We start from the raw sequence: 15,914 nt of genomic DNA on the forward strand, positions 1-15,914 counted from the left end.
AAATGAGCAAGAAGCCGGGAGACGCATGTGCTGCTTGCTTGTTGTGGGCTGCTACTCGTATCTGCTGCACAGAACCTCATTATTAAGTTGGGATTGCGATCAAGGGAAGGGAATTGGTGTTCCCCCGCATTACATTTTGGCACCTCTTCCTTCTTCCGCCTGCCAAGCAAACTGTCCTAATCGTATATAGCACCCCTTCCCTTTCCACAAAACCCAAGAAGAAACGTTTCATGCTGGAATGAATCGACACATTCTAGAATCTCTCGCTGAATGACTCGACGCGTTCTAGAATCTCTCGCTGAAATATTTATAAACGACTGTTTGACATTACTGAAAAATTACTTTTTTTTTTATTAACCGTACTTGAATGTATTGCACTTTTGATGTTACTTCTGTTTCAAAGAATGCCTTTATTTCTATACAAACTGCTCAAGGTACATTTGATTACTTCTGATTATATTTACAGACATGTGCAAAGTGGATAGTTGGACTTTTATAAAGGAATTGCAAGGGTTTTTAAGATTGCTTTTCTTTCTCCACATGCTAATGTTAGTAAATACATGAACCTTCTCAAAGATTCGGGTAAAAAAGAACCTGGAAACGTTCAGATCTGACTTATTTCCTTCCCCCAGCAGCGCCCTGGGTCTCTGAATATCTCACTGACACGACACTCTGAACTGCATGGCAGATTCCTCTGTGGCAGCATTAGGGCTGTTCGGAGGAAATGCTTTTGGGTCATTTCAGCTGCAGTTGGAGCGTGGTTCCTCCATTTGGTGCTGATTACAGATAACATTACTAGGTGATTGTGAAACAGGTTCCACGCAGCCACTCATGGTGAGAATGTGTCTGAAGGTGGTAAAAATGCTAGTCTTGATTTACTTTTAAGCACATTTGCTTTTCCCCATGTGGGGGGGGGGGGGGGGGGGGGGAGGATAAGCTAGACACATGACATTAGGGTCATTTTACAGCTCGTTTCAGGGGATCACCAAAATCAAAAATAATGTGTTGACGTACTTGGCAGTATAATGACCAGTTATCTAGTTTGATAATATGTTAAATAATTGTAACTAAGACGTGGTACTGTGATTTTGTGTCACGTATTGAGACCGGGTTTGTGTATTCCAGTCGTGGTTTTCATGGTGGTCTTGGCGATAGACAGAGTGTGAACTCACTGTGGATCCTTCTGCTTTCTCATGATTGTTGCACACAACTCTCACACAGCTTGTATAGGTGTAACGGATCACATGACACGTGATCGAAAATAAATTAGCCCACATTGTAGACAAGGGGATCACATTTCTTGGGCGGTCAGCGTATAAGAAAAATTCTTCACTCGTGTAGGGAGTAAAACATTCTGCCATCCCTGCCTCACAGGGTTACACCACAGGATTTATCAAAGCAGAGTCCATGCTGAGCATTTAAACAGCCATGTGCACCACCAGTCTTCACAGACAAAGCAGGTACGGACTGCACGCTGTTGAGAAGCGCTAGCGCAGTGTGAACCAGCCCCTTGAGAGAGTAGTCTCTGACACAATCACAATGCACACAGCCATGAAGATCAAGTGTCTTTTGAAAGTAAAACAAAGAAAGCCTCTTTTTGGGTCTATTACAGAGAAAGCGCTGAGTTTGCTTTCATTTCAAATAGAGCAGCGTAGTCATTTTGTCATTTTTATTTAAAAAAAAAAAAAAAAAAAAAAAAAAGTCATTTCTTCAGTTTTCCACAGTTGGGGTTCAAGTCCTCCCATAGCTTACAGTCTGTAGTAGTGAAAGAACGGTCCATGAGGAGTTCTGCACTTCCCCTGCTGTTTTGGCTTATGTCTTTTGAATGTATTTATTGATTGGACGTGCGGTTCGTTCTGGAGTATACAGTCTGATTTTTCCTTCTTCAACCAGCTTCCTGAGGGTTTCAGTCTCAAAGTCGGCGCTGTGAACTCCCGTTTTCCGGAAAGCGCTGGCGTATTTGTTTTCTTCCCAGTAGTGGTGCCAGTTCCCATTGACGTCGGCGCCGTAGCCGAACACGGACACCTACCACAGGGAGACAAAGCAGGCATGGTGTGCGGTGAGCTTAATGTTCCAAGCGTACGCCGTCACAGAATGAAATCCGGTAAAGTAATCATTTACTCAGAACTGCTTCTGTAATCTCCCAGACCCCAACCCCAACTCATTACTGATGCCACAGGGTAGGACCCTCTCTCGGGTCAGTGAAGGATTGCTTTGGAAGCATGAGCAATGCCTATTGCATTTCCTAACAGATTAAGGTTTGGTTGGGACTCACCTCGTCACAGGTGTGCAGTGCAAATATCACCGCCAGCATGCCGGTGGAAGGATATCTCCCATGATGCTCTGTCCATTTGTTATTGACATATTTCAAGAAGGCTGGGCTGATTACCATCACCTGCAGATCAGAAGGGGAGACCATTCGCTTCCTGGATTATTTCATTGTCAGCAACTAATGAACACATTATTCAGCAGCGCAAAAGAAGCAAACACAACAGGATTGATTCTCAAAGCTTATTTACTCCAAATCCAAAAAAAAAACAAAAACGTTTTTGGCATTTCTGAAATGCCCAAGTTATCTGTTTCTGGTTTGGTTTCTTATGAGGTGAGTTTTTACTATGTGAAACAAATCATGCTAATGACGATCTGAAGTAAATGGCTTTGAGAATCTAGCCCAGTGGTGTCAAATTGAACGCAGAAGTGTATAGAGCATGACTTTCTCTTCTGGAATTGACCATGGCTACTGCTCTCCCAAAGCGCTTCCTGAAATCTTCCCCTTACCTTGTCTTTGTCAGCCTTGATAAACTGTTTGACTTCCATGTACGTCCTAGAGAGGGAATACAAAACACATTTCAAGGGCTGCAGTGGATGGTGTCCATATCGAGCAAGGAAGAGGATTCACTAGAGTAAAAACCTCACTATCGTTTTCAGGACCAGTCCCCCGCCCCCCGCTGTAAAGTCACTTCTGTTCAGATAATCTGATTGTTACTGAGAATTGTTAATGTGGCATTCCCAATCAAGAAACCCCTGTACCGTAAAGGAATATTGTGCCGTTCTGTAAATACCTATGCTGGAGGGCTGAGTAGTGCACTGCATACACCAGGACAGGTTTGGAATCGAAGTCCGGACAATCAGCCCTGAACTGCACCGTTCTATACCTTATCGATTCCTCAAACCGGAATTTCCCTCACACCTTTGTGTGTGGAATATGTCAGTGTGAGTAAAATACCCCCCCTGACAAGGTTACTGCTAAATCATCTCGGACAGGTCTGCAGAGCGTGTGGGATAATGTGTTCTAAAAGAAGTCTGTGCAAAGCCCTGTGGAGTGTGGTTAAGTGGTTTCAGCAGAGGTAGGTGTAGAATCAAGAAGCAGCTCAAATGTAAGCGTGGCCCGCATGTATTCTTGACGCGAGGATTTTCAAGCTGGGTATCTGGCTCTCGTTGCTGGCTTACTTGGTTATCTGTCCGGTTGAAAGTGCGCTTGCAATCCACTGCAGGTCCAGTGTTTTAAAGGGCACAAGGACCAGATGGACGTCAGCTGGGAGATCAATGGCACTCTCTGGGTACAAGAAGTGGTGCGTTGTCTTGCGCCCCACGTCCGACTCAAACCCGCTGGTTACAGCTTTGTTCATCCTGAATGAAGTGACAGAGTTAGAGTGAGACGAGGGGGAGTGCTGCAGCGATCCCGGGGGGGGGTTCATCAATTTTTTTTTAAAACCCCGTTTCTTACTCTTTTTAAGGTTCAACCACGTATGCGCGAGACATTGCATTTCCCACTTTAATATCTTAACAGCATTCCTTCCTGTATCCTAACCAGCACAACCTACCTCATCACAACATCGTGGGAATCGATCAAATTGCCGTAAAGGGATCCCCGCAAGTTTCCCGAGTTGCCCACCACGGCACATCTCCTGCACTGGGATGGGTCGCCCGTCATGTCCTGGTCTGTCCCAGGCAGCACAGCAAACACCTCAGCTACCACTTCATTTACTTTCACATCTATGTGGGATTGCTGCAAAGCCTAGAGGAGAAAAAAGAAAAAAAAAAAAACTACTTTCATGTTTCTGTAGCAAGAACTTAACACTTTATGTGTAAGCACATAATTGCATGAGGGTTAGGGGGATTAGGGTTATATTGTACAAAAAGATATACACATTAAGTACATTGTAACTGTGCAGAATAGCATTGTAATGGTGTGTAATTAAGTATGTAAATGCACAGTAGTTAGACACTTCATGTAAAGTGTTACCGCAGAATTACTGATGGCTTGCTTGTTCAAGCTGGGGCCTGGATAACACTTCTTCTTCAGCGGCTCCTAGGAAACTTGTTTAAACAAGTGTAGCAGCACTGAACAGCATCAATGTTCAATAAGCCTGGCTCTGTCTTTGTTGTGAATTCCACTCTGTTTCACATGGCACTAAAGCTTGGTCAACCAGGTGCTTCCAAAGTACTGCAGGTTTACAGTGATCTGATGCCTGTGAAAACACAACCTACTTACCAGCCACCAGCTCAGGGCAGGCTGAGGGAGATTGTCATCTTTGGCAGTGAGCAGCGGCTGTGTGCTGGAGTTGAAGCGCTTATCGAACCAGTCTGACACGCCCTTCTCAGAGATGCACTTGGTGCAGCTGCAGGCTCGGGGGCTCTCTGGGGGGACTGTGGTGAAAGTTTGGTTGCTCTCAGATAAAAGTTCTTTAATATGGGTGCTGTCTGTGTGCACTATGAAATTGTAGTGGTTCATTTGCATGTAGACCACAATGAGAGCCGCGGTCAGGAGAAAGATGGCCAGGCCGGAGCACATTCTCCTCTTGCAGTGCATGGTGGTGCGAGGGCCCCTGGCCAGTCCTAGGGATGCACCAGGGGACACGCTGTCAAGGGCAAAGGTGTTTCTCCTGTATTCAAAAACCACCTTTCAAATGTGTTTTCAACAGTGCCAGTGATAACAACAGCCCCTTTGTTAAAAAATCAGTGAACAGTTAATGATTGTCATTGCCTGGGATTAAAAACAAAAACATGCAGAGCAGCTTCATTCGATCTGTCTGGCACCTTGGACTATGATAACGTTCTTGCTCTGTTTGTTTATCAATGTATTTTTAAAAAGGCACAGTAAACATGCTGCTTGGCTAGTGCGGATATTGTTACATCTGCACATGTTGTTTCAAAAGAAAAAGGAAATGGAAAAAAAAAAAAAAAAAAAAAGCAAAATGTTGTTTTTCTTTCTTGTCGTTGGTTCAGTTCCTCAGAATTTCATCATCTTGAGTTCAATCGAAAGGCAAAAAACACAGGTTCCTGCTTGCTCCTAAAAAAACAAAGATATGGAAAAATGTTAGAGGCCAATTCCAAATGCATTTACTTTGTCAATTCATTAGAGTTTACTAATTCCTCTCATAAAAAAATCACTTAATGTGGACTAACTGAAGTCTCATCTGCCCCCGGTAGTCAGTTTACCACAGTGGAAGTGGAATCAATTAAACAAACATCAGATTATAGTGGTTCAGCTACAGTACAGCCTGTTCCAAGCGTGCTTCCCTGCCTATGATGCAATGTCTGTATGGGGATCTCAAATTAAAAGGGAGTTACAAAGTTACTATCCTGCTTCTTTATTTTAACATATGGATCAAACATTTGTTGTAAATAACACAGAGTCCCGTCGGAAAACACATCATGCATGCAGAACTGAACAAGTTTAATATTCTAATGCCTTTCAGCATTCCAACCAGAGAGCGATAATGCATGTAAACCTACCCCTCTCCTGCGTCTCTGAGATGTGAATCAATATACATCCTGCTCCTCTGCTGTTTAACAGAGCTGCTCTGCAGCACTGGAGCCAGCCTAAGTGAAGTGCCTTCAGAACAGAGACAGACAGGGAGATTACAAGCGCCCCAGTGGAGTGGCCGGGACCGCATGCCAAGGCCCTGGTCTTAGGCGTGGAATGCAGCTTGCAGACTCAGAGACTACTGCAGGACCTGCAGAGCCAAGAGGTCAGCCTGCGATAATTCAGAGCAACCAGCTGACTTTCAGCTGATCCAGATAAAGCAGCTGACTATCATGAAAGGGCTCTGCCTGCATTGTGTCCAACAACTAGCAGCAAAGTGTCCCAGACTGCAGTTCAACTGCACTGCTTCCATTATAACGCTCTAACCTGATAGGGGAAGACAGTGGCTGCAGAGGAATGTGGCATTAGAAAGGGACCAATCAATATAAGACATACCCAATGTAAGCTAATGAGCTTTGGAACACCAGTGTGCTTGTGGTTTGCACGAGTAGATCAGTCCTCATTATCTGGATTTTAATGCATTGTTTGCCTCCCTGTATATTACTCTGTGTTTGGGAAAAGGATATGAGGTTGTTTTTCTTGACCAGACCCCTTTCTCCTTTCTCTCTTTGTTGTGTACATGCGACCCCACATGGCTTAAGGTTGGAATTGCATCAATGACCTTTAAGGGGGGAGTCAAAACTGCAAAGTGCAAAAAATTCTAATGGATAATTTACATTATTCTGCCACAAGCTGATTAGCTAGAGGAAGAAATCACATGATGGATAAAGGTAAGCATTATCACCTTAAAGTTGAAGAGATTTGAGTCAGAGTGTATTACTGTATTGTATTAAAAAAAAGAAAATAAAAAAAGCAAACAGAAACTTAACCACACAGAAGTGCATAGCAGTTTGATCCATTCCTGGTTTTACTGTGTTCAATGAGACACACCTGAGCTTGTTACCTATACACTGGGGCTAATCAAACCCATATTACAATCTGGAATGGGTGAAACGGCTATGCAGTTGGGAGTCTTATTTCCATCCCTGCCTTGAAAACAGGAGCAAAGGCCTTCAGCATTCAAAAGAAATAGATAACACCTTCACTAGAGTAAAGAACTGAACCCAGTTCAGGCTGTCCTTGATTAAACACAGTAGACATGCCAGCTTGCACAGACCAGCTCATCCAGGAAGAGTGGTCTGTTTGAACCTGCTGCCAAGGTAAATCTTGTTTCGAATCTCAAAATGAAATGGGCTCCTGATTGAATTGTTATCTTTTTCCAGTGCAGGCCTCAGCTGATGTGATTTCCAGGGTGGAGCCACTTGAGCCACGAGATCATTGTTTTTGAGATCAACCCGATATTCCCCTATGAATATTTCATTTGGCAGCTGTTACTTATTTTCCAACAAGTGACATTTTCTGTCAGCGTGACCAATTAAAACAATACAAATGTTCATCTTTTTTTTTTCGGGGGCATTGCTGAATGATACAGCGCAGTGTACTGGAAATGCGGCGGTCTAGCCTTAAAACAACAACGTCGTAATAAAATCAAACCTAAAGCTAGTTTAATGCTGCAGTTTGGGCAGTAGAAGCACGACATGGGGATGTTGAGTTTGTTTTCCAGTTAGGCTGTTTGGATATGGTCATTATCACTGTTGTTATCTCAAACCAAGGACGTGCACAGATGAGTACAGGGTACAAAGTTCACAATCAGCTCGTTAAGTTTTTAGAAAATATAGTTTTTAAAAATGCAACACCCCTTTATAGTAAATCTCGGAAGAGGAGATCTCCTGTTAAGAGGAAGTTATTTAAACATCAACGTTATCTTTTTAGGACATCCCTTCCCCGTCACATAGAGAAAAATGGGGTCAACAAATTGGGTATTTTAGGAAGTTTCAGAAGCTTTCTCACCATGTGGGCTTGCATGAGTTCTACAGCTCTTATTTTGCATGGACATAATACCTGCCCTGAAGCAGGAGCTCCTCTCCCTGTCCCAGAACGTATCCTTTCAAATAATGCTGGTGAGAACGTTCTTACTGCAAATGTTCCGGAGTGTGAACCAGCGACCATTTATTCATTCATCTTTTAACCAGGAACAAACCCATTGAGACGAGCCCTCGTTTACAAGAGTGTCCTGGAAAGATGACCAGCAACAGACAGCAGTGATGTCACATCATTAAAAACAACACATCTCTAAAAGACATCATCATACATTCAGTCTGGGATCAGAAACATTCACACTTCCATCATTCTTGGAACCTGCTCATTAAAATACATGTCATTGTTCTACGTTTAGCTGATTCATTTGGGTTATGTATCTGATCTACTATCGTATCCTGGAAACTCTGGTCCAGACTATTCCATGCCATAGGGGTGCTGGAACTAAATGCCAACGCAGGACTGTCTCCATGGAGCTTCATCAGTAAGACTGGATCGTAAACTGTACTTCGGTATGTTTACATGTAACTTCAAGCCTAGGTAACCCAGCCACAAACCTATTACAGTTTTACACACAAAAAGTACCCAGAGAGGACAAAAAATATTATAATAATGCTATGTGGCTATACGCAGTTGGGTTAATGGTCTTATCTGTTAACTGCGGAGTGGTGCGAAACTGAGCAACTACTCTTTATGAAAATTCAGAGAAAAGACCAGATAGTAGCAACAGTTTTTTTTTTTTTTGTTAATATTTAAACATTTAAAAATATACGTGAGAAGCTGAAATGCAATGGAGATTATTCAACAGCCAAGAGCCGAACACACACTGCTAGAAAGCTGCACAGAGGATACAAAACAAAAAGAAACTGCCTCTGTTACAATATGCCATGTACTTCTAAATTAGTAAGAAACTGGGCCCATATCACTGAGGTTTAAAATAAGTTACCGGATTTGGAAAGGAGTTTTTTATGAATAAAATGAAGTTTGCTATTCTGGAATGTGATGCAGAGCTTCATTAAATAAAGCCAACAATACCGTCAGTTCAATAGCACAATAGTTTTTGTTTTTACTTGACAATGTTAAACCCAACTCAGATAACCTAAATTGGGGTTAGAACTAATCCAGTTAACGCTAGCATCCGGTAATAGCAATTGCTGGATAATTCTGCCACTTATTCTACAGTTTTGGGCTGAATAATCTTAAGCATTAACAGTATGTGTATATTTTTTGTTCATTTAAAATTAGGAAGTATTCTGCAACCAACAACAGCTTTAGATTCTTTGAACCTTTTACACACAGCAAAGAACATGCAAAAAAACAAAACAAAACAAAACAAACCAAAAACTTAAAATAAGTACTTACACAGCTAGAAAGAAGGTGAAGTGAATATCCAGTGCGCTCCTGTACTGTGTGTCACGTTAACTAGAATAATAAAGCTATAGTGGTGTGCTGTGCTGCCCTGCTGTCTGGATCTGAGAAGCTCCTCCCCCCACCTCCGTTAGACCCCACCCCCTCCTCTCTTCAGACAGTCTGTGAAGTGATGAAGCTGTTCAGAATGAATCTATTTACTGGGAGCTGGTCATGCTGTTGTAAAGCGAGATCCAGAAACTAAGACTTTTCTCAGAACGTGTCACATCTAGAGTTCTCCCCCTGACTCTGGTCTCAGCTTGATTTAAACCACTCATTAACTCCTCGCCCACCCTCTACTCAAACCCAGCATCTGTTTTCCTTCAGCTGGACACTCCTGAGCTAGATCCTTTTACAGTCAGCCTTCACAGCAGTACTCCCTAAAATGGCTTGATTTGCCATTGCGGGAATGACTGAACCTTCCTGGCTCCTTTTCTTTAGAGAACACTCACCGGACCCACATGCTACAGTGACAAATCCAAGTGTGGGGCCAAGAGGCACCGGTGTGGGCGATGGAAATGTCTGTAATTGGGACAGTCACTGCAGCCTTTCACTTTAATCAGAGTGCATGTCAGCCTCCAGATCTCATGCTAGATATCTGTAAACTATATACCAGGCTCTACATTGAAACAAAAGCAGTCTGTGTTCTGGTGAATGCTATGGGTATCTTTATGGAAGATCCAATATCCCCGGGTGTTAAGGTTCAGCTTGGGGGGGTAAGAATATTGTGACACTATTGTGAGAATGGGCATCTTCAGGAAGAGGCTGACCTGCTAACTAACATAGAATAGACCGGTCATATCAAAGCGGTTCATTGACACTTCAGTTAACGTTTATCAAATGTTAAAACTAGATTGGGTGTGGTGCTTCCTGCGTCTGAAAGCTTGACTCACTGACACCACGGATCTGGGTTCAAGTAAAGCAAGCAGAAATAAAGCTGCAGGATTTCAAAAGGTTAAAGTTGTCAGTTATGAGCAGTACTATACAACATGATACAACTTTAAAAAAGACCACTGTTTGATCGAGATATCTTGTAGGAACTGGAGCATCACAGAACATAGATACAGCTTCTAAATCAACATTCATTACTGTATGACTGTGAGAGAGAGAAGAGAGGGATTCTTCCTACCCCATCCCCCAAATCTACAATCATGGGACACCGACATGTTGTGACAGCTGTTAATATGCATGCAAACAACACCAGCTGCTTGCTTGAAGGATATTTGATATGTGCTGCGCTGGCAGATAAAACAGCAAGAGAATTGACAGGAAATGCTTACAAAACAACCTCCAAATAAACATGCTTGATTTTCTAAACTGTGGGCTGCTGCAGCTGGCTGAATGTTGTTAGCACATGTGTTTAATTCTCTTCTGTAGTTTTGTTGCAGCAGTAGATCCTTTAGCTGGGGCTCAGAAAGCACACATGCACATTATTATTATTTATTATTATTATTTGTTTATTTAGCAGACGCCTTTATCCAAGGCGACTTACAGAGGCTAGGGTGTGTGAACTATGCATCAGCTGCAGAGTCACTTACAATTACGTCTCACCCGAAAGACGGAGCACAAGGAGGTTAAATGACTTGCTCAGGGTCACACAATGAGTCAGTGGCTGAGATGGGATTTGAACCGGGCACCTCCTGGTTACAAGCCCTTTTCTTTGACCACTGGACCACACAGCCTCTTTAAACACATTAAACAGCTTTCAATCAGCCTGCTACATCTCTCACAGGAAAAAAGTCACTACCAGCCATGGAATTATCCTTAGAGGCACAGTGGGGTCCCACAAAACAATGGGTGATAACTACTGCAGATGCTTTTCAAACTTGGTGAGGAAAATCAAACTGAAGAGCTTATGTGAGCCACCCCACCAGGCGCTAACAGCAGAGTCAATGGAGCAAAACTACTGAGAAAAACACAAACAGCAGTTTTCAGTGTCATCTTAATATGTTTAGTATGATATACAGAATACACACTTTAACCAGAAACTGTGCACTCATCTATTGCATTAGGACAGGATTTAACATGCAAGGTGGTAGAATTAGCCCATTCACAACCCAAGAGCTTTACTTAAAAGATAAATCAGGGCAAAATGTGACTATTAAGCTGGAGTTTTCAGCTCCTGCTTCATGTTGTAAAAGTAGAGACTGGAAAGCGTTGGAATGCTGGGCTCAGGAATTCTGCTTCATGCTCTCTTGCAGATGAAATCACTCATTGAGTGTCTGGCTGGCGAGCCTGTTTTCATGAGGAGTTTCCAAGATCCTCCCGGGTAATCTTTCAGTCCCAGCTGGGGGACAGCCTTGTTTTAGTTGTAACTGAGAAGTGGTCAGTGCAGCAGACAGGGAGCTGGCACTGGGTGGCTAAACCACAGGCTAAAGTAAGAGGCACAACTACAAGATAGAGCTACAGTGGAGTCTTCAGGGTCAGCAAAAACGATAACAATTAAATACATGTAAAAGAAAATCAAACAATACAAATGTCCTTTGTCTGGTAGCACAAACAACCTCAAGTATTGAATTGAAGTGTGACAGTTAATGAAAAGGAATCCTTGATCTCAGGTATGAATTGTTTAGATGTACTAACATGATGCCTGCAACACCCTTAACCCTTTATGTTCCTGTACCTTTTTAATGGGCCCTAAAAGTGTCCCACTAGGCCAGCTACATTGCCTTGTATGGACATAAGGCAGTCTATACCAATCCCACTGCACGCAAGAACAGCTAATCAAGTATTTAAAACAGACAGAAAGAAGTTGTTACTCACAGATTACAGAGCTGTTCACTTCACAGGGCCTCCTACAGGCTTCATTAGTCCGTTATCCACAGCTCACAGCGATACTGAACAAAGCAGTGTATTAACCAAGAAGTACCTTAAGCAAAAAATCTATATATTTCTTTACTAATTTCAAACCTCAGGACTTAACCAAACCTGTTAACGACAGGACTTCATCAGCGTTTCTTCTGCTAGCTTCAAAAGAGCAAGACTTACTTTTCTTCAAGAACGGCTACATTCTACATGTTGAAGTCTCCCATCTTCCTCTCCCAGAAGTGAAACTATAGCCACCAAACCAAGAGGAGACATCCCCTGCAGCTCTAACAAATGTTCAGCACTACATTACCCTCTCAGGAGAGTAGCAAATGCACAGGAAACAGACCTCTTTCCTTGAAACGTCAGCTGTTTGAGTTTTAAATTCATTAGCATTTCAATCAAACGCCATACTTTGGTGTTCTCAGAAAGCACTCGGATGGAAAAAAATCAATTGAAATGGGATTAATATTGAAACAGAAAAAAAAGAAATGAAAGCAAGCAAGCAAGTAACTGTACCTTATCTGTCTTGGCATAAGAAAATCTGTTACTCCCAGTGATTGCTCCACTCAGTCCTGTCTGCCCTCTCGCCAGCTATTGTGAAGTGAAAATAAGCTTTCCAAGATGGTTTGGATTATAAAATGACGTGAAACAAGTGGGTTGTCGGTACATTTCTCCCTCTCTAAGAGGTGGAGCAGAGGATGTGAGTTTATATAGCAGAGTTGTCCTATAGGGTAACACTAACAGTATGCAACGTGTTTTAAAATAGTTTGCATATTAGGATGTGGATGAGCACAGCTTGAAACACTTCATGCTCTGCCTTATTCATGGTAAATTACCTAAACCCCCGCAGTCAACTCTAAACGATCATATAAAAAGGGGAATTCTAACCTGCTTGTACAGTCATGCCTGAGATTGTGTTTCAAACACTGGTGACGGTCATGTGCACATTAACTCCATGCAGATCCTCGCCTGCCTGCTTCTCTTATCATGGCTTTCTTCTGAATTAGATAGCCTTAATTAAATGCAGCCTTACTTAAATTCATTTCAGGAGGTCTAAGCATTGTAAAAACCACCCTTTTACAGTCTAGGCATATTCTGAAGCTGCAGCAATAAACGTTTTAATTTAAACCAACTCCCAAAGCTAACAAATGCACAGACGCTGCCAGCACTGTGTTATATCAATCATAAGTCTAACAGCACAGCAGCTCATGTACTTGCATTGCACTTAGCATGCAGTCACTTTGCCAGCTGCATAGTTAAAAAAAATACACTGCAGGATCTTGCAAGAGTTTTGTGGAACACACCGACTGCTACTTAGATAAACAGACACAAACTGGAGAGTTTGAGAAAAAAAAAAAAAGCTTATTGACTGTTTTGTTAATGGCGAGTCTGTGCCTTTCAGCATTCCAAAGCCATTCTGTTTGGTGAGTGTTCTAAACGGGTTCTAATGAGGATGCAGTTCCTCTGCACAGCTCCTCATCCATATGATCTGGCACATGGTGTTCAAGTGACAGACCCCAAGACTAAACAATGAAAACAAATAAACAGTGTTGACTGTGTGGGTGGTGCAATCTACAGGTCTCATGATCTAAACATCTGAAATCTCTAGGTTAACATGGGCTCTAATGATTGTTCCCAAACATACACTCTACGAATGTGTTGTGTTAACAACAGTGCTGAGCCTCTGTGGTGCTGGTTTCATGATATCTCGGTGTGACCTCAAAATTAAACCAAAAGTGTCTAAAGCTAAATTTCAGCTCCCTCCAAATACTGCAAAACTAGAGTCAACATGGGAGCCTTGGTACTGAATTTAGTTGCATGCCGGAGTTTGCATGAAAGAATATGCACGCAGTAATGAATAAGTTGCAAGACTTTATTTTCAAAATAATAACGCTGGTTTGCCTTTAAGTGTAAGAATGCGCTAGTACGCTGCAATGGAACAGCTCTCTGTGGGGGAGTGAATGGCGATTCAGGTTGACCTTGTAACAGCCTCTCAAACACTGAGCAGCATGCATAGTTACTCGCTGATAAACTGAGACCAGCCTTCCAATGAAGGACAAGGTAAAACTGAAAATACAAGAATGTATGAAGGTCATCCAAACCCCTGGAAGCCATTCGGCTGAGTCTGTGTTAGCAGACTCTGTCTGCAGGGCAGCAGGAGACATTATTTTGGTTGTAGCAGCGTCTATGAAGGGTGAAGCACACTCACATATGCAACATAAATACCCAGTCAATGGGCTCCCTGTGAGGAAACATTAAGCAAAAGCTTCACACAGCTGCAGAAATCTTTAATCCTCTTGGACTGTGGAGGTAAGACGCAGTCACTGAGATTGCAGGGAAAACAGCGAGGAGAGACAGCTGCATGAACTTGGCTGGAAAAAGCACAGAGCTTTAAAGAGAGGTACAGTATATCAATTGGAGAGGCTGCTGGCTAATACTGGGCCTCCTTGGCCAAACAACACGATGGTCTACATTGGGCTGTGAATCAGTGCAAGAGAGACTACAAAAGGACCAGGCGCTCTGGTGATGAATCCTGTGGCTGTAAACACCCTGTGACCATTCCCATCAGCAGCAATTCTCATCCCTGTGTCAGCTTTTCAATACCCCCCCCCTCGGAGTCCCCCCCCATTGTCTAACCGACCCACCTCCCCTCCTACACTTTCCTGGACGGATGTAAATACTCTTTGTCACCTCTTTCAGAACAGAAACGGAGGACGACTCTCTTTTTGAGAGAGGTTGTGAAAGTGATGAGTGTGGTCTTCTCGTTTCATAGTGTATTTATCAATCAATCTATCATATATTTTTTTCTATAGCGCCCCATATACATAATAAAATGTCACAAAATCTACTTAAAAACAAGAAATAATTATAAGCCTGGTTAAACAAAAAAGTCTTCAGTCTAATTTTAAAAAGAGAGATTGTGGGATGCTCCCAATGTCTCTGAAGAGAGTGCCAAAGTTTAGGAGCGAGACATCGAACGGAGCGGGCACCAAAAGTAAGTGTCCGAATACCAGGTACACAAAGTGAGCAGGCATCAACAGAGCGCAGTGCTCGCTTTGAGACATAATGCTGTGTAAGGGCAGACAAATAGGAAGGTGCCAGGCCATGCAAAGCCTTACAAGTAAGCAAAATCACCTTCCACTCTATTCTCTGAGTCACAGGGAGCCAATTGTTATTATTATTATTATTTATTTCTTAGCCGACGCCCCTGTCGAGGGCAACTTGTTACAAGATATCACATTATTTTTACATACAATTCCCCATTTATACAGTTGGGTTTTTACTGGAGCAATCTAGGTAAAGTACCTTGCTCAAGGATACAGCAGCAGTGTCCTCCACCTGGAATTAAACCCACAACCCTCTGGTCAAGAGTCCAGAGCCCTAACCACTACTCCACACTGCTGCCCCAATGGAAGTCTAACAGAATGGGGGTTATGTGATGTCACATTACTGAGTCTTCACCCCAGCGCAATGCAAACGGAGCCTGTCATACACAATGAATTATAAGCATACTTCAAAAATGTTGCATGAGCATGTTTCACATAACAAACAAACATCTGATACATATTTACAAATGAGGTCTGTGCAATGCAACAGTGGAGTAGGTGCTTTTTTAAATACATATGAAACATATCCGGCATGTTTTCCACATTTCTACCGAACAGAAATGAAATAGCATATTCTGCTTTGGTCGTGACTGCTTCAGAAAAACGTCAGGGACCTGAAAAAGAAAGAAACACAACTTGGAATGAAATAAGCTTTGTACTGAGAAATGAGTGTGCGGTGTGGGAAGTTGTGAGGGGGTTTTGATTAGAGCGGGGTTTGATAATTTAGCACCAGTTGGCTCTCTGGTGCTAACCTTTCAAAACAGTTAACCACCAAAATATATCTTATCTGCATTGTATAAACTGTGGTAAAATCCTGTGAATAAACACATACTGTACATACTGAGAGTAGCGCGACCTCCCCTTTTATTACTCTCTGCCAGTGAAATCTCGTGGCTTTTGCGATA

General features: G+C 42.6%; 1 protein-coding gene across 4 annotated transcripts; it reads right to left on the bottom strand.

Moving 5' to 3' along the window:
* Positions 1-1,682: 1,682 nt before the first annotated feature.
* LOC131702157 (CMP-N-acetylneuraminate-beta-galactosamide-alpha-2,3-sialyltransferase 2-like) lies at positions 1,683-12,545 on the bottom strand. 4 transcript variants are annotated; one of them, XM_059004335.1, is made up of 8 exons: positions 9,050-9,108; positions 5,740-5,839; positions 4,496-5,293; positions 3,825-4,018; positions 3,451-3,630; positions 2,779-2,824; positions 2,276-2,395; positions 1,683-2,025 (listed from the first exon to the last, which is right to left on the bottom strand). In XM_059004335.1, exons 3-8 carry the CDS (start codon positions 4,811-4,813, stop codon positions 1,813-1,815), a joined length of 1,071 nt encoding a protein of 356 aa, XP_058860318.1. In that variant the 5' UTR covers positions 4,814-5,293; positions 5,740-5,839; positions 9,050-9,108; the 3' UTR covers positions 1,683-1,812. The 4 variants fall into 4 exon arrangements, with proteins under 4 accessions (XP_058860318.1, XP_058860316.1, XP_058860315.1 ...); XM_059004333.1 differs by lacking the exons at positions 5,740-5,839; positions 9,050-9,108 and adding an exon at positions 12,419-12,545; XM_059004332.1 differs by lacking the exon at positions 5,740-5,839 and having other exon boundaries at positions 9,050-9,170.
* Positions 12,546-15,914: the final 3,369 nt, after the last annotated feature.

The sequence above is a fragment of the Acipenser ruthenus genome, chromosome 29 (genome assembly GCF_902713425.1).
Source record: "Acipenser ruthenus chromosome 29, fAciRut3.2 maternal haplotype, whole genome shotgun sequence".
NCBI classification, from domain to species: Eukaryota; Metazoa; Chordata; class Actinopteri; order Acipenseriformes; family Acipenseridae; genus Acipenser; species Acipenser ruthenus.